General features: G+C 32.5%; 1 protein-coding gene across 1 annotated transcript; it reads right to left on the bottom strand.

Moving 5' to 3' along the window:
- Nucleotides 1–18951: 18951 nt before the first annotated feature.
- On the bottom strand, nt 18952–21262 carry LOC114328493 (facilitated trehalose transporter Tret1-like). Its single transcript, XM_028277352.2, has one exon. The coding sequence runs from the start codon at nt 21259–21261 to the stop codon at nt 19948–19950; it is 1314 nt and encodes a 437-aa protein (XP_028133153.2). The 5' UTR covers nt 21262; the 3' UTR covers nt 18952–19947.
- Nucleotides 21263–26534: the final 5272 nt, after the last annotated feature.

Here is a 26534-nt window from a genome sequence, read left to right as displayed (position 1 = left end):
TCCGAACAAATTGTTTTCATAAAAACGCCGCTTTATAATCCATTTATATAAATTAAATGAAACATATTATTGTGTATTTCTTTAAGTTAACATTAATAGAAATCTTTAAATATTATTTCTACGCGTATATAATAAAATATGCCTAGTGGCTGTAACGCCAGTGTACTAGGCAAAGTGATTCTAAAAAAGAACACACCTACCGCCTAAATATTTCGTGTTGGTATCATGTGACGTCTCGGGCTATGACGCGGATGACGTGCAACGGTAAGTAAATTAGATGGAGTATATGTATATTTGAATTTAAGTGTAGACCTTCGGCCAGTGACTTGAAACTGTACTTATTTTTAATATTATTATTATTTTCAAGGCTTATAGATTGTAATATCGAATTATTTGTTTCTAAAAAGTTCTGCAACTGCGCAGGAACTGTTCTTCAAAGGCGATCCGGAGCGGTCCAGATTGGCTTCTTGTTGGAGGCTGGTTGCAGACTGTTAGCGATATTTTTTTTACCAAACTCTTAGTATTCTTTTCAGCAATTTTTCTTTACTTTCTTGCGCACGAATTTTTATATTTTTGATTGCGTTACAAGGTAAACGAGAAAAATCAATACACTTAACAAATTTTCAGTATATACTCTGCAGTGTGATATCTTGGCAAAAAATTTTTGTCGTCGTGTTTGTCATACTATCTGCTAAGCCTCAACTGCAGCACTAATAGAAGCGGCTACAAAAATGGGCCAATAAACACTAACAAATTGAAGTACATGAAAATAAGCAGGCAACCCCAAATGCTACGACCACTTGTTATAGTATACAACAGACCGGCATATTTATGTTTCGTGGACCTTAAGAAAGCATCTGACAGGGTCACATTAAAGGACATTATTCATTTGTTATACTCGAGAGAGGTACCTCTAGGAATAATTTAAACTATTGAAAATATATACCAGAAAAACCAAGTCATGGAGTTTAAATATCTAGGCTTGGCACTATCCAGCTACAGAAAGCTCGAAATAGAAGTGGAAGATCAAATGAATAAAGCAAACAGAGCCGCAGGATGCCTGAATGAAACAATATGGAGAAATAATATCGAAAAAAAAAATGAATGACAGAAGTTACAAATCAGTCACTAGACCAATAATGACATACGCGGCAGAAAAACGACCTGATAAAGAGAGGACAAAAGGAGTGCTAGAAACGGTAGAGATAAAAACTCTTCGAAAAATCGATGGTAAGACACTATGCGATAGAACTAGAAGTGCAGATATACGACGGAGATGCCAGGTGGACAACATTAATAACTGGGTAAAAACAGAAGAACAGCATGTGAAACAAAAAAGAAAACTTCTGTTGGAGTGAGAGTAAAGAAAATAATAAACTCCAGCAGAAGTAGAAAAAGTAAGAGACTAGATATAACAAAAATTCGAACTTCTGTTGGAGTGAAAGTAAAGAGAACGATAAACTCCAACAGAAGTAAGGAAAAGAAAGAAACTAATGGGTAGCAACATGCTAAATTAACAAAATGAAGGGGCTTCTCCGTTGAAGCTGAAGTAAGCAAAATACTAAGAAAAAGCTGAAGTAATGAAATACTACTTTTCCAGTAGTATAAGTGTGGGAAAATGATAAGATGAAAGGAGTAAGTGGGATGAACTGATAATAGATATATGAATAGACAGAGGCAAACTGAATAGAGTTAGCTCGCAAGAGATGCAAGAGAACGACAACTGACACTCAAGGATGGATACAGCCAATTTTGCATGCCTGTCGAAGACGGTTGCTCTAAGTAGATAGTAATAATGACTAAGAAAGGAAAATACTAAGATAAGAATAATGTTCTGAAAATGAATAAAGGTGAATAATTGCTAAAGAAGAACAAATTAAATAAAACTAACAAATCATGGGCGCCAAGAAAATGATCTTCGATCACTCTTCCAGGTATCTTACACTTATGTCAAATATTAAATATAATAAATATATAAGTAAATGTAAATATAAAGGAATAATAAGAATAAATGATATACAAAATAAATAAATATTTATTAAAAATAACTACTAGATCTTTAACATTCTCGGAGTTAAACCAAATGCATATTATGTGACTCTAAAATGACAAAAGTTATGCTTTAACAGGATATACTATATAACAACAGTCCTGTTATATGTATATTACAAAATTATATACCTCTTACATATATACAGGGTGATCAACTTCTGTGACAAAGTCCAATATATCTGTTATTATACAATATATGAAAAAAAGTTGTTAATAAAAGTTATAGACACCTTTAATGTACACATTTTAAAATTAGTGAGAAATATACAGGATCCTCCATAACACGGTGCCAAACCAAAGTTATGTTTTTTTAAATGGAACACCCTGTATTTTATTCAAAATCTGGTTTCTCTACATTTTTCTGATTCTAGAGATATAACACTTGTCTAGGGTTATACTGAGTGTTTCAAAGTTAGGAGCACTTTTATTAAGAAATCATACTGATTTGATCGCCCTGTATGTTTCTAACGGTGTAATATAACCTTATTTTTTTAATGCTTTTGACCGTCAATATTAAATTAGTTTTTCAACAATGTACAATTTTTTTATAACTACACAAATTGTATACAGGGTAAGTCAAAATGTAAATACAAGATTTTCTTCATAATTTTAAATGGAACACCCTGTAATTTATATTATTATCGAAAAGTTCTATCACTACACTTACATATTTTTTAAATATTCCCTATACCTAAAGTTATTAGTTTTCGAGATATTTTAGTTTTATTGTTGATAACAACATGTATTACTTAGTGATTAATAACAATACTTTAATTTATTAAAATTTATTAAAAATCTAAATTAAATAAAAAACATGTTCAACGTACTTCTTATGTTATAAAAGGTGTTCAAAATGACCTCCCATAACGTCTACACAAGCCTGGAGACGAGTTTCGGAAGACCTACTGATGTTTGTAAGCATTTGTTGTGTGACACTTTGAAAGGCGTTTTGAATCCTTATTTTCATATCGTCAACTATTGTTGGAGGTGTCCTATACACTACGTCTTTATTATAACCCCAGAAAAAGAAGTCAACTTCGTTTAATTCTGGTGATCTGGGTGGCCAGTGAACTGGTCCATCTCTTCCTATCCATCTTTCAGGAAATAGTTCATCGAGCTCACCGTTGACAGGTGCGTTGTGGTGAGCAGGGACTCCGTCGTGAAGGTACCACATATGTTGGGATGTTTAATGGTACATTTTCAAGTAGAATAGGTAAATTATTCACTAGAAAATTTAAATAAACCTTGCCATTTACCGATTCCTCAAAGAAAAGAGGACCTATAACGTAATTGTCTATGATTCCACCCCAAACATTTAAGGACCATCTCGTTTGACTATGTGTCTGAGCACAGTACGGATTGGTTGTGGAATAATAATGAAAATTGTTGCCTCGTCTCCAAAAAAAAGGACAAACTCAAAAAAATCTCTCTGTATAACTATTTGTTGTTGTGACCATTGACAAAATTGTACTCTTCGTTCGAAATCATCCCCAACAAGTTCCTGATGTAATTGTATATGATATGGGTGCATGTTGTTTTTCTTGAGTATGTTTTGGATAAATCCATAACTTATATCTTGCTCTCTTGTAATATTTTGAATACATGAGGATTTTCTGTAACAGGCAGTAAAACATTTAATTCATTTTCATCAATAATAATGATTTTGTTTTTTCCTTTGCTTCATAAACAGAACCAGTACGATTAAACCTGTCTAATAAGTTGTCAAATGCTCTCTTATTTGGTTGTTGACGCTATGAACACCGTTCCTTATAAATTCTTGTGGCAACTAATGAGTTTTTGAAACACTCTCCTAAAATCCATATCATGTCTGTCATTTCTTCATGACTAAAATTCATTGTTAGGTAACAATTATAAAAATATGGCAAACAACTATAATCAATAACAAAAATAAAAACGTACTGATAATTAAAATCTTACATCTGACAGTTCTTGTGTCAATTATGTATTTCAAAGCCACCTTAAACAAGAACTTGCAGCAATTTATAGTTCCCATTTCTTCGCGGAAAATTAATATCATTTTGTTAGTAAATATAAAATTGTCGTTATTGTATAGAATTTACCATAAACTTGGAGAAAAAATGAAATGCAGTCTAATTTTAATTATCATTAACAAACTCATTGGAGGTTTCTAATATTAAGGGTAATTAATTTACTATAATAAACGTATCTATGAGTTATCAACAAATAAACTAAAATATCTCGAAAAGTAATCACTTTAGGTATAGGGAATATTTAAAAGATATGCAAGTATAATGAAAGAACTTTTCGATGGTAATATAAAATACAGGGTGTTCCATTTAAAAATATGAAGAAAATCTTTTATTTGCATTTTGACTTACCCTGTATACAATTTGCGTAGTGATAAAAAAATTGTACGTTGTTGCAAAACTACTTTAATATTGACAGTCAACAGCAGTAAAAAAATAAGTTTATATTATACTGTTAGAATCATACAGGGCGATCAAATCAGTATGATTTCTTGATAAACGTGCTCATAACTTTGAAACGCTCGGTATAACCCTAGACAAGTGTTATATCTTTTTAATCAGAAAAATGTAGAGAAACCAGATTTTGAATAAAATAGAGGGTGTTCCATTTAAAAAACATAACTTTGGTTTGGCACCGTGTTATGGATGACCCTGTATATGTCTGACTAAGTTTAAAATGTGTACATTAAAGGTGTCTATAACTTTTATTAACAACTTTTTTTCATATATTTTATAATAACAGATATATTGGACTTTGTCGCAGAAGTTGATCACCCTGTATAGGGTACAACTCACATGAGACCATTACCAAATGGTTATAGTATGCTTGCTACGTACAACTAAATTAAAACCCGAAAAATATGACAAATAATATAAAAACAGCAGGCACAAGCCTGACCATGTCTAAGTAAAAATATAATACAATGAATTAAGCAAAATTACTGAATGAAATTGAAGCGAAGAAATATACAACCGACTTGAATTGACCGAATAAATGAAGATAAGTAAATGATCAACGAAATATCTGGGAAACAAGCAACCAATACAACCTAAATTTATATAATGACATGAAATCGACCTAAATAAACAATAAACTATAAAAACCTAATAATTTTCTGGCTTATTTCTTGTGCACAAGAACTTACCGTAGATACAACAGTTTGGAAACTAAATACACTAATATTTCAATATGCTATATAAAAAAGTAAGCTAAATCTAAAAAAAAAAATAATTAATAATCATAGTGCATCAACCAAATGTCTGAGATATAAAACAATAGTTACTAAAATCACGAAATTTAATTGTTCCCAAACAAACCCAAACGACTAGTAAAAGGTTGCTGCTGCATCCCCGAAAATGAGCACCAGGCTGGTGCCAAACTGTACCTCCTGTAGGTCCAGATGTAGCGACGGAAATGGAGCTGGAACGCTCGAGAAAGCTTGTTCCCCGAGTGACCAAACTGTAGAGTGACTTGACTGTGACTGTGGCTGGAATCGGCTCCTTCCAGGTGGTCGAAGGATTCATGGTAGGTTTTAATATTTCTCCCAAATGGCTAAAAACAAACATTTCCCAGTCTTAGTTTCAATTTCCAATCGAACATGTGTGACTAAAAAAAGCAAAAGAAGTACTGAAGAAGAGGTTTTTAGAATGAACAGCAATAAAAAACATCCATTAGCAAGGCTTATCAAATGTGAAAAGGTACGAGTGTGACCTTGAGGCAGAATTTAAATACAAAATATGATATTTAGAAAATATATTGAATTTATAAAAATATTGGATGTTCAATCAGTTTAATACCTACAGAGAAATGATAATTATTTCCAATATTAATTGAGAATTGCATATGTTTGGTTATGTCTAACCAAAAAATCTATTAATATATAATTTTCCTTGAATGGATAATAAATAAAGATCTAAATAATCTACATAAACTTCACCTAATAGGTTGACTAAGGTAATTTAACAATGAAACTAATATTTCACATTTTCCATAAAAACATCAACTAAAAAATTATTAGAAAAAATAGACTTTTTACCGGGTGATTTTTATCCAGATTCCATTGATGGTACTTCAATCCTTATTCCAGAAATAATGTGTGGTAACTTTTCACTTTAACATTGCACTAAAGACATTTAATTAAATGTATCTAATTTTTAATTATCAACCCGCCATTTGCCTAAGCAATTCGACAGCCAGCAGCCAAGTGTCTTCTCCTTTCTTCCTCGAGTACGACGTCAACCTCTCAGAACACAAAAGAATATTCGCCGATACCAACCCATGAAACTAACAGGTAGTTTTAAGTGTGTTCAGGTATGACGTCGTAAAATAAATTTTTAAAATATAAAAGAAAATAATAGTTATAAATGGGAATTACGAGCAAATTAGAGAGATTTAATTAAGCGATTAAAAGAAAATAATTATAAAAATAATTAAAGAGTTCAAAAATGATTTCGTAACGTATCAGACCGTTTCCCTAATAGGAAGGCGATCAGTGGGAAGACCAATAAATGGAATGATAACTTACTGGAGGCACATTGAAAATAACAGAGTCATGTCTACACAAAAAGAAGAAGACTTGTTATAGAAATCGATGCCATCGAAGCAGTTGATGAATTTGTATATAGCGCTCGTCAACACTTAAAACAGTAGGTACCGCAGAATTTTTACAGCCAACAGGTGTTATTTTGGGCCCGTTCTCCATCTAAAATTATCAATGAAGAAATACAAAGGCAAAACTCTATGTAATGTAAATAAAAGCTGTGAACGAATATTAGAAGCTTTAGTGACAATCTTCGTACAGGGGCGGCTCGTCGGGGTAGGCAAGGTAGGCGCCGCCTAACCTCTTTAAATGTACAATACAATAATAAATCAATATAAATTACTTATTTCCAAATTGTAATTTATAAATTTTGACACAATACGTAAATATCTAAAATAAAAAGCTACTTTTTAATTTCTCTTCGAAGTTGTAATTATTGTACGCTCCTCGTAGTAGTGCTACTCACTTCTATTATGGCACTACCCTATAATCAGGCACTTTTCAAATCCGCCTAAAGAACAGAACATAATGATATGCGTCTCTCATTCTTTACGCTAAGCACAACGCTGTAACTGTGGCTTGTCTAGCAGTAGTGGACGAGAATTTCCGGGAACTTTTTGGGGCTAGGTTAGGCTACATTTTTTTGCGCCTTCGACAATGGTTGTCCCGAGCTGCATCTCGGGATAGCCAATTGTATGTTTTAGGATCCTGACTACAAATACTGAAAAAAATAAAAGTGCGAATTTTGCCATGAAATTTGGTACGTGGGGTTAGAATAATATTTGGAACAACTTTTCCAAATAACTTTTTCCGATATCTCTAACGCGAAGCAAAATATCGAAAATTCGCCTTGTTTGTAGATTCGTAGTCGATAGCATTTAAAATTTAAATTTGAGTTGACTATGACTATCTTAAAAAAATGTGAACCGCGACACTTGCTTGACTGCAAAATTTTAAATCTGTATTTATTTTGAGAGCCGCAATTGGGGGGTGTCTTCATCTTAAATGCGACACACTGTGTATATAGGTATACGAGTATATAATATGTAGAGTATAGTAGAGTATAGAGTATATATAAAGGTATATGTGTCGCCTACCCGCATACTGAGGTCACGAGCCGCCACTGTCTTCGTATAATGTGTAAAAGAGTAAATAAAGACAAAGAATATATAAATTTGATAAGTGTACTCGATTTGAGTTTGATAAACTATTTTAAGCCCCAAACACTGTTACATTCCCCTATAAATATAAATGACGTTCGTCAAGTGTTGTGAACTCTATATAGTATACATATTTATTATTGTTGGATAACTGAAATATTTATTAAGATTAAGACTATACTATTACTGCCAATTACTACAGTATTAATATCAGACTGGCGAAGATCAATTTCATTTTTCGTGGAACTCGTTCGCACAAATTATTATAAATGTCAAATATGTCTATACGCAATTAGTACGGCAGAGAAAATGGTATGTAAGATATTTTTATTAGTCAAAGTGGTGGACTAAGGTAAATAAATATTTTAAATATCTGTATATAAAATAAATTTAATATCGCCTGCTTTTGAAATTGTTTTGTTAAACAATTGAGAATTGAATGTCTACAATCAAAAACCGTGTAAATTTAAAATTGCTTACACTAATGGTTCTTTTTTTTTGTTAATTATCTTAATAATTAATATCTGCGATTAATTTTTCTTTTAGAAACAGTTTCTACTGGCGGATAGACGGCAGGAAAATGGGGAAGGAGTCCAAAGTTAAAGAGAACAAAATGTTGAAACATGAAAATACATTAGCTGACATGAACTGACAATGTACATACATTGACACTGGTTTCATTAGACACATATCTATAATACAACCTCAATGGACTCCTCTCCCTTTCCTGTTCCTGCTGGTATTTCACGAAAGCCTTCGGGGCCTAATTTAAATGCCTAATTGGAGGTTGGATATCATTATCACTATCTGTACTCTATCTACCGCTACTGTGAAGAGCTCTATTGGACTGCATTTAAACCAGTTCCTTAAATTTTTCAACCATGACTCTTTCTTTTTTTTTTCACACTCCTTCCTGTTATTTTTTGCTGCATTATCAATCTAGCATTTCATATAGTGTGATAGAATTAATCCAAAAGATGGCATAACCCAGACATCCAAAGTGAAAGTTATCCTCCTACACCAAATTGTTCTATATGGTCCACATAATGTTCAGAAAAAAGTCACACCATTTTGAGCGTCGAGTTTGGGGGGAGAGGGGGGTGAAATCGGTAAATTCGTAGTTTTTTTACGTTTTTCGTCAATATTTCTAAAACTGTGTTGTTTAGCATGAATAACTCTCTTTACAAAAATGTTCTACATTAAATTTGAAATAAAAAAGGTCCTATGCATAATCCTTCTAAAATGAACGGTTCCAAAGTTACGGAGGTAGTATAGTATTGTTCTGAAGCTATTTCCTTGTGGCATTTTTATGATTAATTATTTATATGGGAAATAAGTAGTATTTTGACAACGGCACCCGATTTGGGCGTCGAAACGTTAATAAAATTATTTTTTCATTTTAATTGTGGCTTATTTCCCATATAAATAATTAGTATAGTATATTTGGTCCAAAAAAGGCCTAACCCAGACATTCAAAATAAAAGTTTTCCTCCTACACCAAATTGTTCTATATTGTCTACATATGGTTCCGTAAAAAGTTATACCATTTTGAGCGTCCGGCTTGGGGGGAGATGGGGGAGAAGTCGGTAAATTAGTAGTTTTTTTTACGTTTTTCGTCAATATTTCTAAAACTATACTTTAGCGTAAACAATGTTCTATACAAAAATGTTCAACATAAAATTTAAAACAAAAAAGGTCCCATACATAATGGTTATAAAATCAACGGTTCCAGAGTTACGGAGGGTGAAAAGTGGAGGTTTTCGATACTTTTTATATTTTTTGGGCAATTGATGATAATTTTGGGTGGTGAGGTTGACGTTTCTTCAAGGGCTTATCACTAACATACCATCGGCACTGAAATAGCAAATTTGATTTATAAAACACAATCCTGTTAAAGAAAATCAGTAGGGAATTGCCCAAAAAATATAAAAAGTATCGATAACCTCCACTTTTCACCCTCCGTAACTCTGGAACTGTTGATTTTATAACTATTATGTGTCAGACCTTTTTTGTTTTAAATTTTATGTAGAACATTTTTGTAAGCATAAGCTGTAAGCATGTAAAGCATAGTTTTAAAAATATTGACGAAAAACGTAAAAAAACTACTAATTTACCGATTTCTCCCCCATCTCCCCCCCCCCCCAAACCGGACGCTCAAAATGGTATAACTTTTTACTGAACAATATGTGGACCATATAGAACAATTTGGTATTGGAGGAAAACTTTTACTTTGGATTTTTAGGTTAGGCCTTTTTTTGGACCAATTATACTATACTACCTCAGTAACTTTGAAACCGTTCATTTTAGAAAGATTATGCATAGAGCCTTTTTTATTTCAAATTTAATGTAGAACATTTTTGTATAGAAGGTTGTTTATGCTAAATCGTATAGTTTTAAAAATATTTACGAAAAACTTAAAAAACTACGAATTTACTGATTTCTCCCCCCCCCCAAACCCGACGCTCAAAATGGTGTGACTTTTTTCTGAACATTATGTGGACCAAATAGAATAATTTGGTGTTGGAGGATAACTTTCACTTTGGATGTCTGGGTTTGGGTCTAGCTATACCATACTAATATCACTGTCCCCTCATTACGTTTCCCAGGTATTGTAACTTTCTTATTTTTATTGTTTATTATTTCTTATTCTTTGCTTGTTTTTCGCAATACTTTTAGTTCCGTGTTCGTTTTCTTCTATGTCCATAATATTTTAAGCATCCTTCTGTAATTTTGTTCTGAAGCTATTTCCTTGTGGCATTTTTGTAATTAAAGGAAAGGGGAACTAAATGGGAAATAAGCCACAATTTAATATTTTGTATTTTGAGAACGACGTCCGATGTAGACGTCGAAACGTTAATAAAATCACTTTTTTAGTTAAATTGTGGTTTATTTTCCATTTAGAATAGGTAATCATTCTGTAACTGAGCTGTAGCTTATTTATGTGTTCTTGCTTCAATATCCAGCTTTTGAGTGTTGTAGTTTAGAAAACAAGTAACAATCAGAGCTCTCTAAGTTCTAATTTAAGGTTTGTATTGTAGAACATTTATTTCAGTTTTGCAAATGGATTTCTTGCTATTTTTATCCTTGCCCTTATTTCTGTTGTTTGATCATTATTTTCTGAAATTCAGGTTCGCAGGTATTTGCATTTTTCAACCCTTTTTATTGGTACATCTCCCAAATGTATGGTTGTTTGTATATTTGTTTTCTTTGTTATTATCGTATATTTAGTCTTTTTTTATATTCACTTTTAGTCCATATTTTTCACAGAAACTACTTGTCTTATTTTCGTACTAGTTGGAGTTCAGCAGATATTGCCATAATCATTGTGTCATGTACATAGTATCTTATGTTGTTAATACAGTAGAACGTCAATAATCCGGATTAGTTGGGACCGGACCCCATCCGGATTATCAAATTATCCGGAATATCGAAATTACCTAAAAAAAGCCAGTATACACATTAAAGTACAACAAACGTTTTAAAATTGTATGTTTTCTCTTGTACAGTAAAGTGTCTAAAAATAGAGGTGAAATTAATCAAAACATTTTTTTTATGTTTAAACACTGTATTGTAATTAATTTATAATAGCAGCATGTGTACAGTAAAAAACATCAGACATTATTTGGGCTTTTAAAAAATGTGTAAAATATTTTTGAACTGCGGTAGAGGTTCGTTTTTCGCACCTAAGTTCTTAATTTATTTTAAAGGAATCAGATATTTTTGCTAGATACAAATCCGGATTATTGACGGTCCGGATTTTTGACGTCCGGATTATCGACGTTCTACTGTAGTTCTTTCGGTAATTATTATTTCTTCACTTTCAGATAGTAAGTACTTTTTAAAACTATTTTATCTCATACTTGTACACGATAGAGCACTATGGAAGCATTATATCCAGCAGTAGACAAATTTATGATTGATGATTTCGAAAAAGTTTTGATGTAGACATTCACATTTCAAACATTCCATATAATAATATAATTGTAAAATGTTTTATGGTGGTATTTTATTTAGTAAAAGAGAAATATTTTGTAATATTGGTAACCGACAATAGAATCATATAGTTTTTACTAATGAAGAACCACCGTTGAACATAATATATTAATAATTGTAATTGATGCATGATGCATTGATGATTTTGTTTGAGAAATAAATCTAAATAAATGTATATGGTTTCTAAAATTTGATTATCAATTTTTCTACCTTTAATTACAAGTCCTGGTGCAGTTAAATGACAAGAGCTCTATACTGGAGTTGTACATTTTTCTTTGGCTATCATGGATGATCAAGAAATCATTCCAAATATTCTTTAAAACTAAAGTACAATTCAAGATGTGTACCAATATTCAAGTGAAAGTGGATGAATAACACAACAATAAAGAATATACATACTAAACTGGGTACAGATCAAGTAATTGAGAAAAATAACAGCTAAAACAAAATTGGTAAAAAACTAAACAACAATCAAAATGGGAATCTATATTATCAAAAGTTTTAAAAACTAAGCTAAATTATAATGGACGCACTAACCACTAACGGAATTGGTCAGAGAAGATCAAAAGGCAGGTTTAAAGTAGGATACAAGAAGAAAGGAAACCTGGAAAGTATGCAAGAACAGTAAGAAAGATAACAATAAGAATTATGCGTGTTATAAATGAACGCAACTAAGGGCTACCCTCAAGGAGGTTTATTGTCACCAACAATATGGAATATAGTCGTTGATGACTGACTCATGGGCTTAGCAGCCAAGGAATCTGGATCTAGCATTTCGCAGACAATATTTCCCATAAAACTGGGCGTTTTATATCCAGCAATGAACGCTATTGGCTGAACCATGATGATGGTCTGTCCTAGCCATATTACCTCTGGTGAATGTCCAAACTTGTTGAAGGTCTTTGTGAATGTCCAAACTTGGATTATAAATTTTACAAGAGCTAATATGGATAGAATAGCGAAGAAAAATTTTATACATATTTTTCAAAAAAGGTAACACCGTACCTAGAATAGGTAAAAAACTGAAAAATAATTGGGGTTTGCTGAATAAAAATTTTTTGTAACGCCATCCATTTTCAAGATACAGGGCGTTGAAGAAAACAAAATTTTACACATTTTTTACGATTTTGCCGAAACTACTGGCAACATTGTAATTAAACTTGGCAGGTTTTAAGAGGTAGATATTGTGCATGTTTTGACACACAATTAAGGATTTGATATTCATAATTGGCGCGCATAGGGGTGATGGTCTGAACTTTTCAAAGAAAAAAGATAGTACGCCACTGACATATTTCAAATCAACAATCATTTTTGAATTCCTCGTTCAATTTTCGGTAAAAAATCTATCTTATCATTTTTTCATACGACTCGCCGTTTTGCTGCAAAAAAATATCTTAACGCTTCCAAAGTATTCGAATTAGTTGTTATAATGGATGTACGAGTTTATGTAAATGTAAATAGAAAGAAGTTCGAATACTTTGTAAGGGTTAAGATGTTTTATTTTTTGAATAAAAATGGCGCGTTGTATGAAAAAATAGGAAGATAGATTTTTTGTCACAAATTAAACGAGGAATTCAAAAGCGATTGTTAATTTGAAATATGTCAGTGGCGTACTATCTTTTTTTTTTAATTTCAGACCATTACCCCTATGCGCGCCAATGATAAATATAAAATTCTTAATTGTATGTCAAAAAATGCACAACAACTACCTCTTAAAACTCGCCAAATTTTATTACAATGTTGCCAGTAGTTTCGGCAAAATCATAAAAAATGTGTAAAATTTTGTTTTCTTCAACGCCCTGTATCTTTAAAATGGATGGCATTACAAAAAATTTTTTTCAAGCAAAACCCAATTATTTTTCAGTTTTTTACCTATTCTAGTGACGGTGTTACCTTTTTTGAAAAATGTGTAAAAAATTGTATAAAAAACGAAAAAATACGGTTTTTTTATTTTTAAAGGTGCGTTCCACCAATTTTAAAAATTTGAAAAAATTCAGGGTGAAATATTATGTAAAAATACACGTTATATATTTTTTCGTGAAAACGAATGTCTTAGTTATTCTTTTATACTCATTTAGAATTTTAAAATCGTTGTTAAATTTAAATTGCCCGCCAAAAATTAAAAAAAAAAATTTTCGGACAGAATTTTTTAAAGCTTACAACTTTTTTATTTAAAGTTTTTCGCTAGTTCTCGATGCGGCTGAGATAAAACATAAAAACATAAAAACCCTAATTACGCTCTAGGTGGATCACATTACCACCTAGGGGGCTAAAAATTTCAGAAAGTTAGTTTCACTATATATGCTTAACGGTGACCTATATGGAATTTGAATCGAGTTGGGGGCAGTTTTCAGCATCTTACCCGGCTGGTCCCTTTATAGGTTAATTAAGTTATATAGGCGACTTTTTGTGTTTTCTGCGTTATTCCTATAATTTTTAGATTCTTAGTCTGTATCTATTTAAAAAAAAACAGCTGTTTTTAGAACTCTTTAGCAACATATTAGTATAATATAACAGTTATGGATTACCGCCGAAGGCCGATATGATTAACCAAAGAACAAGATGAATATGGTGATTTTTCTAGTGACATTATTGGGTGTAAATCTATCTTTTGAGTTTCCTCCTCCTTGTTTAAAAACACGAATGTGTGTGTACTTTCTACGCACGTAAGAAGTTATACTTCTACTACATATTATCTGATTTTTAAGACAATACCAAAAATTAAAAAAAAAATAAAAGAATAAAACGCACACAAACACATGGAAAAATGCCACAAAGAAAAAATGATTTCTGAACGATAATAATTGTTGGCAAAAATTTTAAATACGCATTTTCTGAAAAAAAAAATTATATAACAAATATACTTACAATCATAACCTGCATTAAAAAAATAAAACTTGCATCGGGAATTGAACCCGTGAATTTCGTGGCGCTTTGATTCGTAAACGAAGCGTAGACTTACTCGTCCAATCCCACATTATTTATCATGTGGAAAAATACGATAACTGAACGTTTTACTGTTTGACAGTTGTTTTGAAAATTAAATTGTGTAGTTTAAATTTTGTAGAAGAAAATATAAAAATATAACAAAACAGTAAGAAAATAATATATTAGATGAAGATTGGTAGAACTTTTGTTGGTAATCAAATTAAGTATGTAAATCAAAGCATTACATACCTACTAGATAAATAAATCTACGCCAAAAAATCATAATTTAAAAATAAAAATCGAACCTAATTTGGGATTTCTCTCTAAAATCCGCATTCTTGAGAAAATAAATGTATGTATTTCAACCTAATCCAAATGTATAATTACAATATGATTATAATAAAAACTACTTACCAAATTAGAATGAGTTTTCCTTGTCCAAAATAGTCCAAAAGTCCAAAAATATAGGTATATGAAAACTATTTAAAAAGGCAGTATAACTATTAACTAACTTTTGTTTGTTGTTTCTTTTCACACAAATTTTAAAACGCAACAACCATAAATAATCTAACTACAGCTGTGCCACAGCCGCCATACTGAATAATTTTTGACATGTCATCTGAACATCCAATCAGAATAAAGTTATAATGCGCATGCGCCCGGTCGCTAGGTTTTACCATATAAAAATTCACCCTCTATCGCCGGTAAAGAAGTATAACTTCAACAAGTTAGTAAAACTAAGTTTGGATAATAATGAAACAAATAATAACCACTGCAACAATAATGTATTTATTATAATAATTATTACAATTTATATTACCAACATCCATACAGTATAACCAAGTATATAACTATCTGCTGCATTTGGACGATGATTCCATAAGTTTGTAGGAAATGCTGGATCCACTTACGGTCATTTCTTAATTCACGACCTCTAATATAGGCATTTTCAAAATACTACAAAAACTCTTCATATTTGTCACTAAATTCGGGAAAAAGTCATGTAGTCCTAGTGCTTTACAAATTTTACAATTACAATGGTACAATTTTATATAATACACATGACAGTACATATAGGCTATTGATTATGTATTGTAGAAAGAAACTACAACGTTAACGGAATTTTATGGTCTCATATGGTCAACGGCCGTCTAAATTTGAAGAAACCGTGGAGTGCTACCATTTAAATGGGTGAGTTTTTGAAAAAGGAGCGAATTAGTCTCTAGGCACAGGGCGAATTAGCGTGAGTTCTATGCACTTTTGGTAGAAACACGTCTACAGGAAAATTATTACAGGATAAAATTACTATTGAAATATCACATTATAAAGTCAAAAATATTTTTTTTACAAAAATAATGTTCAAAAGAAAAGCAAGAAAAAAACACGAAAGGTAACAATTTTGTTTTTTGCCCCATAACTTTTTTCACGGGGATATAGGTAAAGGCATTTCTTCACAGAAAAAAAACTTCCATCCTTCTTCTTAAAAATGACGTTGTGTAGAAGTCTCTATAATTTACAGTTTCCAAATTATGATTTTTCAAAGTTCGCCAGTCACAGTGATTTTGGCCCATTTTCCTTGTTACTTCTCAAACATTGTTTTGAATTTTTTTTCTACGTACCTTTAGGTATGTGCAATGTTTTATTTAATATGAAGAAAAGTCAATGAACTTTAAAATGGTCTATTGTAGAAGGCTCTATGAATATTTTTAAGCAAGATATGGTTCTTCAAACTTTTATACTTTTAATGATTTTTGATATATTTACGATTATTTTTAAATTTCCCATTATAACTTTTTTATTGTATATTTAGGTATATACATTGTACAATAAAAAAGAAAGCTTATTTTCTTTACTTTAAAACGGTGTAATGTAAAAAGTTTTATGACTATTTTTAAACAAGATATGCTTTTTTAAAATGTGACATATATAATACACATGCAATAGGTCCCACTAGTAAGTAAGTAAAGGTATGCTTTATTGTCAAAAATTTTTTCCAATTTGTGGACAAAGCTTATACAAAATAAAAATACAATAAAAAAACAAAAAATAATAAAAACTACAAACAAAACAAAAACAGAAACAGACACCAAATAAATGGCGTGAGTTATACTACTTAAATACAATTTTACAGTTATTAAGTACACATTAAAAATTTTTAAAAATTTTGCAAACAATATGTATACAACGTCAGAGCAAAAAGAAGGCGAACGAGGAAAAGGGAAAGGGAAAGTAAATCAAAAGATCTATGTCGCTGTAAATATGTACAAAAGTACTCGAAAGTAATAATCCTGCAAGTCAATTTGCTGAATTCAAATCGTTTATAAAAAAGTCATTCACTGTATAAAAAGCTCTCTCAAGCAAATAAGCTTTCAAGGCCTTGCGAAAAGCGGGAAATGCTGCAATAGATTTGATGTTAGATGGCAGGTGATTGTGCATTTTTCTCGAATTGTATAGTATAGAGCACTTAACCAGCTCAGACCGTGGGGTTGGGAGATAAAGATTATGCTCCACGTTTCTAAGGGGGTAGTTGTGCGTGGGTCTCTCTGGACCTTCTGATGCATGTTTGCGGATTAAACAAACGGATTCAAAAACAAACAAAGAAGGAAGAGTTAATATTTTAAATTTTTTAAAGAATTCTTGGCAAAGAGCTCTCTTTTGTAGTTTAAAAATACGCTCAAATTGAGTCGCACAACACGAACCCCAGAATGGAAGGGCGTACCGAAGATGAGACTCAAAAAGGGCATAATAAACGGTCCTAGATGTTGACAAATTCATTTCCGTAGCACCTGATCTTAGCGCAAAACAAGCAGAACTTAATTTTTTGTGTAAGGCATCAATGTGCAAGTTCCATTTTAGAGACTTATCCACAATAAGCCCTAAGAACTTCACCGATTCAACTACCTCTAGACTGTTGTTGCATCATACTGTTGTAAGGTAGGACTTTGGTTTTAGAAACGTTAAATAACAGGAGATTCTAATCGCACCACGATTTAATGGTGACTAGGTCTGTAGCTATGGTATTGCGAAGATCCATGCTATCCGTGTTACTCCAAGTAATACTGGTATCATCTGCAAAGAGACATATTTTATCTTTAATGTTCAGACTAGAGATGTCATTTATGTATATTAGAAACAATAAAGGGCCTAGAACTGAACCCTGAGGTACCCCACATTCTAATGGCATGCAAGAGTTGGAACCACTAAGTTGGAACCATATGGTAAACTTTTTTATTATTAACTGAAATTATTATTAATGAAAAAAAAATATTCTTTATAAAATGCTATGCATAGTCTAAAACCTAAGATGCAATCATCAGATATAAAATTTTATCAATAGTGTACGAGATATGTTAAAAAATATGAATTTCACTCAAGAGTAAAGTACCTTTTAGTTTCACAATATCGCAAAGTGTTATTAAGAAAACTTATTTGGAATTAAAAATTATATTATAATATGCAATTATATTCTTCTAATTGAAAAAAAAAATTAAAATTTTTCTCAAATTACGGATATCCTTGGATATCTTGTTTAAAAATAGTCCTAGAATTTTTTGCAATACACCATTTTAAAGTAAAGAAAATAAGCTTTTTTTATTTCACAATGTATATACCCAAATGTACAAGAAAAAAGTCATATTGAGAAATTTAAAAAATAATCATTTAAAATATCAGAAATTATTAAAAGTATAAATCCTTGAAAAAGTATAACTTGCTTAAAAAGAGTTGTGTAAACTTATACAATAGACCATTTTAAAGGTAATTGACTTCCCTTTCTACTAAATGTACCATTGCATATACCTAGAAATACGTAAAAAAAAGTTACAGAACAATGTTTGCGAAATAATGGGGAAAATGACCCAAAAATGCTGTGAGTGACGAACTTTTAAAAATTCTATTTCGGAAACTGTAAATCCAAGAGACTTTTACCAAACTTCATTTTAAAGAGGAAGGATGGAAGTTATTTTTTGCTAAAGCAATGCCTATACCTATATCCCTGTGGAAAAAAGTTATGGGGCAAAAAGCAAAATTGCTTTCTTTCGAGTTTTTTTCTTGCTTTCCTTTTGAACATATTTTTGTAAAAAAAAAAAATTTTGACTTTAAAATGTAATTGTTTCAATAGAAAATTTAACCTAGAACAATTTTCCTGTAGACGTGTTTGTACCATAAGTGCATAGAACTCTCCCTAATTCACCCTGTGCCTAGGGACTAATTCACCCCTTTCTCAAAAACGCACCAATTTAAATGGTAGCACTCCGCGGTTTTTTCAAATTTAGACGTCCTTTGACCATATGAGACAATAAAATCCTGTTAACGTTGTAGTTCCTTTTAGCTCTCTTATTTTGAATATAATCAATAGCCTAATACTAATATCTTATAATTTTATTTAATGTCAATGTAAAAATTGCTATAACTATGATTCTCTACTGTATACTATTTTTTCGCCTTCTCTTTCCATTTTGTAATTTCCATAGATCCTATAATATCTTCGTCAAACTTTTCGTGCCATCTTTTTCTTGGTCTACCTCGTCTCCCTGTCACAACTGGTTTTCTTAGCAGTACTTTTTTTGGCATTCTATGTCATATCCATTCTCTCAACATGAATACTTTGTCACCAAGGAACTAAGTTATACTTGGCTCCTTGTAAACCATCCATAATGCTTGATTGGTTCTTCTTTGCTAGCCGTCTTCCGTGTTTTCCCCCGAAAATAGCACTCAGTAACTTCCGTTCCCACCTCTCTATTATTTCTTCTTCTGTTTTATTTAGCACCCAAATCTAACATCCATAGGTGACTCTTGCTCTTATTACGGTTTTGTATATTCTGATTTTCGTCTTTCTCGATGCGTAGGTACTTTGATTTAATAATTTTCTTAAACTGCCGACCTTTCTATTACCTTTTGTTATCCTGTGCTTTAGTTCATTTTGCTCGTGTCCTTTTTCGTCTATTATGACACCTAGATATGTGATGTAAAGTGCTTGACTTTTTTAAAATTATACTCTTTTCCATCGAACGCTGTTAACTTTAGCAAATCTTCAGGTTCTCTTTCTGTGTTTTCTAGCACCATGCATTTCGTTTTTTCTTCATTTATTCCTAGGCTGATACCTATATTTCATGGAGCAATACATTTTGAAAATTTGCTTCTTAAAATAAAGATAATAAAAACAATGATAGGATGATAGTTAAAACTCTTTTGAATATAGAAATTTAACAGAGCTTGATGGATAGATATGAAGAGATGATTTTATCTAAGATCTAAAACAACATACTATTTATGTTTTCCTTCAAGCATTAGTTGTATTTGATCTAAAGTTTTTCCCTTGGTCTCTGGGATGAAGAAAATAATATAGAACGACGTTAGAAATGAACATGCAGAAAACAGATAGAAAGGTATATGTATACCGTAGATATCCTTCAAATAATTGTACAAAGTAATAGCAATTATAGAAGAAAAATCATAAACTCCATCTACAAAAGCCATTCCTAACGTTTTTATCTTTGGAGCGAATATTTCTGCAGTAATCACTATCGGAACCATACCCAAACCGTACTTAAAAACAAAAGCATAGACCATGACAGCTACCAAGGGCACCCAACTAACATGATTATATTCGTAACCAGCGTTTTTTATGTGGAAATAAATAGCTAAAGTAAGAAGACATAACCCTGTTAAAATGCTTGATATGTAAAGAAGCTTCTTGCGTCCGAACTTATCAACTGTTCCAGATGCTAAACTAGCAGCTAAAAACATAATGGCGGCAAAAACAATGGCCGTTGTTGATGGTTCTAAATAAATTGAACCTGCCGACTCTAAAATTAGATGCATATTCATTAAGATAATATTGATGCTACTAAATTGCTGAGCTGAATTCAAAACTGTCATAATTAACAAAGATTTTCGGTAGCTTTTCACTGTTAATATATCCTTGATTCCACCCTTATCAGTATCAAATTCTTGTCTCTCAACAGCTGCTTTGATAGCAGCCAATTCCTTTTCTACTGAACCACTGGATCTGTAAAACTTGATAGACCTAATTGCTGCTTCTTCTTGGCCACTAAACAACAAATAGTACGGCGTTTCTGGAAGCATGGAAAACACAACCAGTTCTACTACCAAAAGACAAATTGCAATAATTGGAGGAATGTAGTAAGGTAAGAAAGGTCCAGTTGTATAAATGATTAATATACCAATTAACGCCATCAAATATATAACACTTGATAGAAATCCTCGAATTTTCTGGTCAGCAATTTCAGCGATATAACAAGGTGCTGCTACAAAGGCCATATTTACCGCTATTCCCGATAAAACTCTGGATACGTAAATAACGGTGACAATTTTGGCAAAAATTATTATCGCCCAAGCTACAACAAGCAACGCTGAAGCTAGCAATAAAGATCTTTTTCTCCCAATCTTGTTAACCAAATAGGCTGTGAAAGGTAAACCAATTACAGCACCCATTAGCAACCATGTTTCTAGCCATTCTGCTTGGTGTTTTGTCATCCTAATGTGGCTTTCTTCACTTAGGAAATAAGGTATCATTGGAGACGTCCATCCTACTGTCATTCCGTCGGATATTGCCATAATGTTTGCTAAAAGTAGAAAGATCGAAATCGAAAACGTTGGAAAGCTGGAAATATTATTGAATAAAATAATAACCTCCCAATATTACGACACGCATTCTAAGGATTGTAATGTTACAGTTACAAAGCCTCTACCAAAAATATATCCGTTCCCACCTCTATACATCGTTTAGTTTTTGTAAAGTTCGTTATTTGGAAAGACCGCTAATAGCTGCATTCAGCAGAAAACTGTGATGACTAATCGATTACTTAGCGATGTGTAATCGCTAACGATTCTTCTGAATGGTATACTTTCATCATGTACATACGAAATAGAAATAGGTTATGACAACTGTCACATTTTTCCATTTTTGTTTTGTTGCTGATTTATTTTATCAGCGTGATTTATATGTCTTCCTTGCATTCAATTCTTGTTTTGTTAAGATAACAGATAACTTAAAATCAGTCTTAAAATACATGATACACGTGTTAGTCACACGCGTTACACGTCATACGTCAATCTTGTTTCGATTCGCTAAGTAATCATATTTCAAACCCGATGTTTAAAATGGCGACCGATAAGTCATCGAATGATAACTAATCGACAATTTATGTGGCATTCAGCAGAAAATCACTAATCGATTAGTCAGCGATTGCGTCTGCTGAATGCACCCTGCTGAATTATCTAATTTGTCTTCATTTTGCTGTGGTGGCAAGCAGTCGTTTGTGAGAAGATCCATTGTACAAGGTAATAATTATTTGATTTCTTTTTCTATCCCGATAAAAAATTGTCACTGCAGTGTTCGAAATCATAAACAATATTCTATTGTTTCAGGGTTTGATTTTTGTTTGGATTTTGGAGTTTTGGAGTTTAGATTTTGGAGTTGGGTCTTATGGTTTTTGGTTTTGGTTATTGTTGGCTTTTCTACATATTTTCCGTACCTGGAAACTTTCCGTTTCTTCAAAGTAAATAGGTTTACTTTCTGGTTGGAGGCTGTCTGGAATGGTCTATGCTTAGACGTTTCCGAAAATCGAATGGTTTCCTTCTATCGTACGTGAATTTATGGGTCACGTACCATTGAATTTCGTCTCTACCACGGTGTGGTGATCGCTGATGTGAATATCAGCCAACTAAAGTCTTCAGGGAGACTTTATCCAGGATTTTCTATCGCTACTGGTCAAAAAGCGGCAAAATATATATCTCAAATATTGCTGTACGTTATTTTTGGGTTTATTTAAATTTCAATGAACAGTACAAACATAAAAACTATGGGTTGTTCTATTTTTAAACCATCAAATCTCACTAAGGCTTTTATTTTCAATTATTTACCAACTATATATTGTTGTAGAATTTTTTTGGAGAAAAATTTAGAAAATAAACTTATATCAGAGACCACGAGATCATAGATTTTCATCGCCCTGTATATGACCAAAAATTGTAAATATTATAATTTAGTTACCAAGCAGTGTTTTCGCGGAAAGTGAAATCGTTCAAGGTGGTTTGTTAATGGTTCCTTGAACGAACTTAGACAAATGTGCGGAAGACTAGAAAGTACATTTTATTTCGCGTTGGAATCGACAATAGGACATTTGTAAATTATTCGTAGAAGGAGAGACAATAAACAAATTTATTGGGTTTAGAATATAAGGCTTTTTGTTTAGCATTTTGAAACAACGAAAAGTAATTTGGTATCTCCTAGAATTTAACAAAATGGAAAAATTGTATACAAAATAAATGGGTTCTGGTTCTTAAGAAATGAAAATATGGAATGTAGTGGGTATGGAGGATGTTTGTGATTGGCGGAGAAAGATGGATGGAAGGGATGAGAATGTTGCGTCTGATTTTGAGGAGAGAAAAAATGGTCACTGTGAAATGAATGTCTGGAGAGTACAGTCCAGTTTTTAAAAAGTGAGAAGTCGGTGTAAAGTGGTGAAATTGGGCTTTGCGAGCAGAATCTTAGTGAAACGAAATCGTTGACCGAGTTGAGAAGTTAATTTTCCTTGTGTCTGAGGAGATTCCTGTTTTCTGTCTAGAACGAGTAGCCGGTGGGTATCAATTTGCACAAGATATCGAGCAGAGGAAAAACTGAATAGAGATTTCGAGCGAGTCCCGTTGTTTGTTTGTTTGTGAAGCAGTTTGGACGAGAAGGACCTTTCGCTACATCATAGGAACACGTGAGGGAGAATCGAGGACTACGCAATCCAGGAAGAAGAAGTAAAGAACAGTGCCGGCGCTAAGGTATAAGGTGCCCGCCTGCAAAACTAACACAGTCGCCCCCCACCCACACACACATACACACAGATACTCGTACAACAGCAGCCTCGGGGACAGTATGTCTGTTCTAATGGAATAGTGAGACCCACTGGGCTCACATAATGTGAGCTCCACACTCTCGCCGAAGTCGATCGAGGTTCAACAAGTACGAGAGTGTAGACGGCCACCTTGTGCAACTTTGCCTCACTTCGTTCTACTTCCATTCTCTGTCGGTCTGGCGCGTCCGAGTCAAAGGGATCTTTGTCGGTATCGCACCGCTTGAATGTGTTCCTCGCGAAGTAGAACGAGTGTGTAGAGAGGTACTTCGGACTTCAGTCAACTTTGGCGAAGTAACTTTGCCGAGAGTGTGGAGCCCGCTTAAGAATTCTATGAGGCATTGCATATTTTTGTATATTTTACAATTGTGTAATATGCAAAACTAACAAACACAGATTAGGGTATTAAGACGAATTTAAACCACATTTAAAAAATTACATTTTTCTATTTTAGTATTTTGCATAACACCAACAGAAAAAGCTCATTCTGGCGCCCCCCAAACAGGGGCGCCCGCCTGCAGTGCATCCCTTGCAGGCCCGTTATCGCCGGCCCTGGTAAAGAAGAAACAAAAAGGTTAGTCAGATTTTTGTGAAACGGAGAGAGTTCGTTTTATATCCACACCATATTTGTTTATTTTTGTATTGAGCATTTCTATAGCATAATTTAGTCATTCCAAAATTTAAAGAAGAAATAAGTAATCAATTCAAAAGAAGAAATGTAAAATTTAGTAATTTTTGTAAGAATAGTCTAACGAATTATTTAAATAAAATTTTTGTTAAAACAAAGGAAATATCAGAATTAAAGCTAAATTTATTAGATGAGAAAGAGTTGCAACAGAATTGAATTTTAGTATAATTTTTAAATCTTATTTTTATGGTATATTGCAGGGGTCACCAATTACATTTCCTGAGGGTCCGTTTCGAAAACCTATGACACTTCCGGGGTCCGGAGTTAACACTACCTGTCTGGTTGTTACAATTCGGTAAACAAATCAGAAGGGTGCAGTGCGAAATTTTTAGGCAGAAATTGTTTTCAACAGTTTTTTAATAAATCCAAAACATCACCTTTTTTGCTCCCGAAAATATGTTTTTAGCATTTTGGGTCATCTTAAACAAAAAAGATTTTCTTTCAATTTTCTCAAAACTTGATAGATTTCAAGTTTTTAGTGATTTATAAACTGAAAAATGCGAAAATAAGCATTTTCGAAGCTTTAAAATTCATTTTTACATTATTATTTTTGCGGTTTTCAAGTGCCTAAATTAAAGTTTAAACATTCAATTTCAAGATTCTGATGAGTTATCGGGGTTTATTTCAATTTCGACCGTTTGTTTTTATTGGCGTATTTAATTAGCACATTGGCAATAATTAATTGAATAAATAAATAAATCATTAAGAAAAAAATATGTAATAATAAATTATAAAATTTTAATAAATGCTAAGTATTTGTTGGGCATTTTTGCGTATGTACGTATAATAATAATATGTATAATAAGTGCGACAGAGACGCACCATAAATTGCGATGTGCGACTACTTAGAAGTCGAGTGGACTCGCATAATTAACAATTAAAAAACAACGGTCTATATTGAAGTAAGTCCCGATTACTCGTTAGAATCTTGAAATTGAATTTATAAACTTCAATTTAGGCACGTTGCAACCTGAAAACTAATAATTTACCTATGAGTTTTCTAACCTCGGAAATGCGTAGGTATTTTCACATTTTTCAGATTTTAAATCGCTTATAACTCGAAAACCATCAACTCTTGAAAAAAATGACAAGAGACCTTTTTTTAAATACAATTTTCGGGGCTAAAAGGTAATTTTGAATTTGTATAAAAATATTGTTTTGCCCGGCATCCCGGGCCCCTTCTTATTTGTGTAATAGGACATTTTTGAACAGGAATCCACAAAAAAAAACCGAATCAGAAAATTTGTCATTCTTTATAAAATTATCAGTGAGAAAAATGACATTTTTTATTATGTACAACCTGTCTGAAGTTTGGAGTTAGTTTGGTGCAACTGATTCTCATTGGGGAGTTGAGATATTCATCTGTTACCTGAGATCTGTACTGATATTTAATAAAGTTCATTCTTGATAAAGTGGCTTCGCACACATAAGTTGAGTCAAACATAATATAAAATTTCATGGCCAAACATTTTCAAAATTGCCAAACGCTATATTCTGAATTTAATGGCGGTCCGCACAAAAGTAGCTCACGGCATAGGCGCCCATACACACGGGCGGGGGAGGGGGGGGCGTGCCCCCCTAACTTTTCGGGAAAGAACAAAAATTAAATTTATATTACATAAACGTATTTTTGTCAAAAAATTATTGGATAATTTTGAGAGATAAATTGGAAACAACATATTTATTAATAAAAAAATTCACATATTGGGTAGTTATTAATAGTTTAACAGAAAATCTTTGTGTCTGCGACAGTGGTCTATATGGAATGTGCATAATTAGTGTGACCAACTCCAAGTCACTCGAATCCGGGACAAGGCTGAAAAAAATACCTGAAATCCGGGACTTTTCAATAAAAGTCGGGCCATTTTTTAAGAAAACGATAATTAAAATACAGAAACGAAAAAATCGACCATTTTAGTATTTATAGAACTATCTTCTTCTTCTTGACGTGCCTATCCGTGACGAATGTTGGTGATCATCATGGCAATCTTCACTTTATCTGCAGCAACGCGAATAAGCTGCACAGATGTTGTGTTTAACCAGGTTTTGAGGTTCTTTAACCAGGATGTTCTTCTTCATGGATCTCGCTTTCCAAATATTTTTCCTTGCAGAATGGCTTGTAGGAGGGCATATCTGATTCATTTCGTATAATGTGTCCAAAGTATTCCAACTTTCGAGATCTGATGGTGGTTAGTACTTTTCGGTTCTTCCCCATTCTTCTAAGGACCCCCTCATTTGTGACCCGGTCAGTCCTATAGAACTATAGGAGTTCTCTAGGATATCCTATAGTCCGTAGA

This window comes from Diabrotica virgifera, chromosome 9 (assembly GCF_917563875.1).
Source record: "Diabrotica virgifera virgifera chromosome 9, PGI_DIABVI_V3a".
Lineage (NCBI taxonomy): Eukaryota > Metazoa > Arthropoda > Insecta > Coleoptera > Chrysomelidae > Diabrotica > Diabrotica virgifera.
This window is presented reverse-complemented; position numbering and strand designations above follow the sequence as displayed.

What these genes read in the sequence shown, in the direction of transcription:
- LOC114328493 (XM_028277352.2), bottom strand. Translation starts at nt 21,261, where the DNA reads ATGGCAATATCCGACGGAATGACAGTAGGATGGACGTCTCCAATGATA.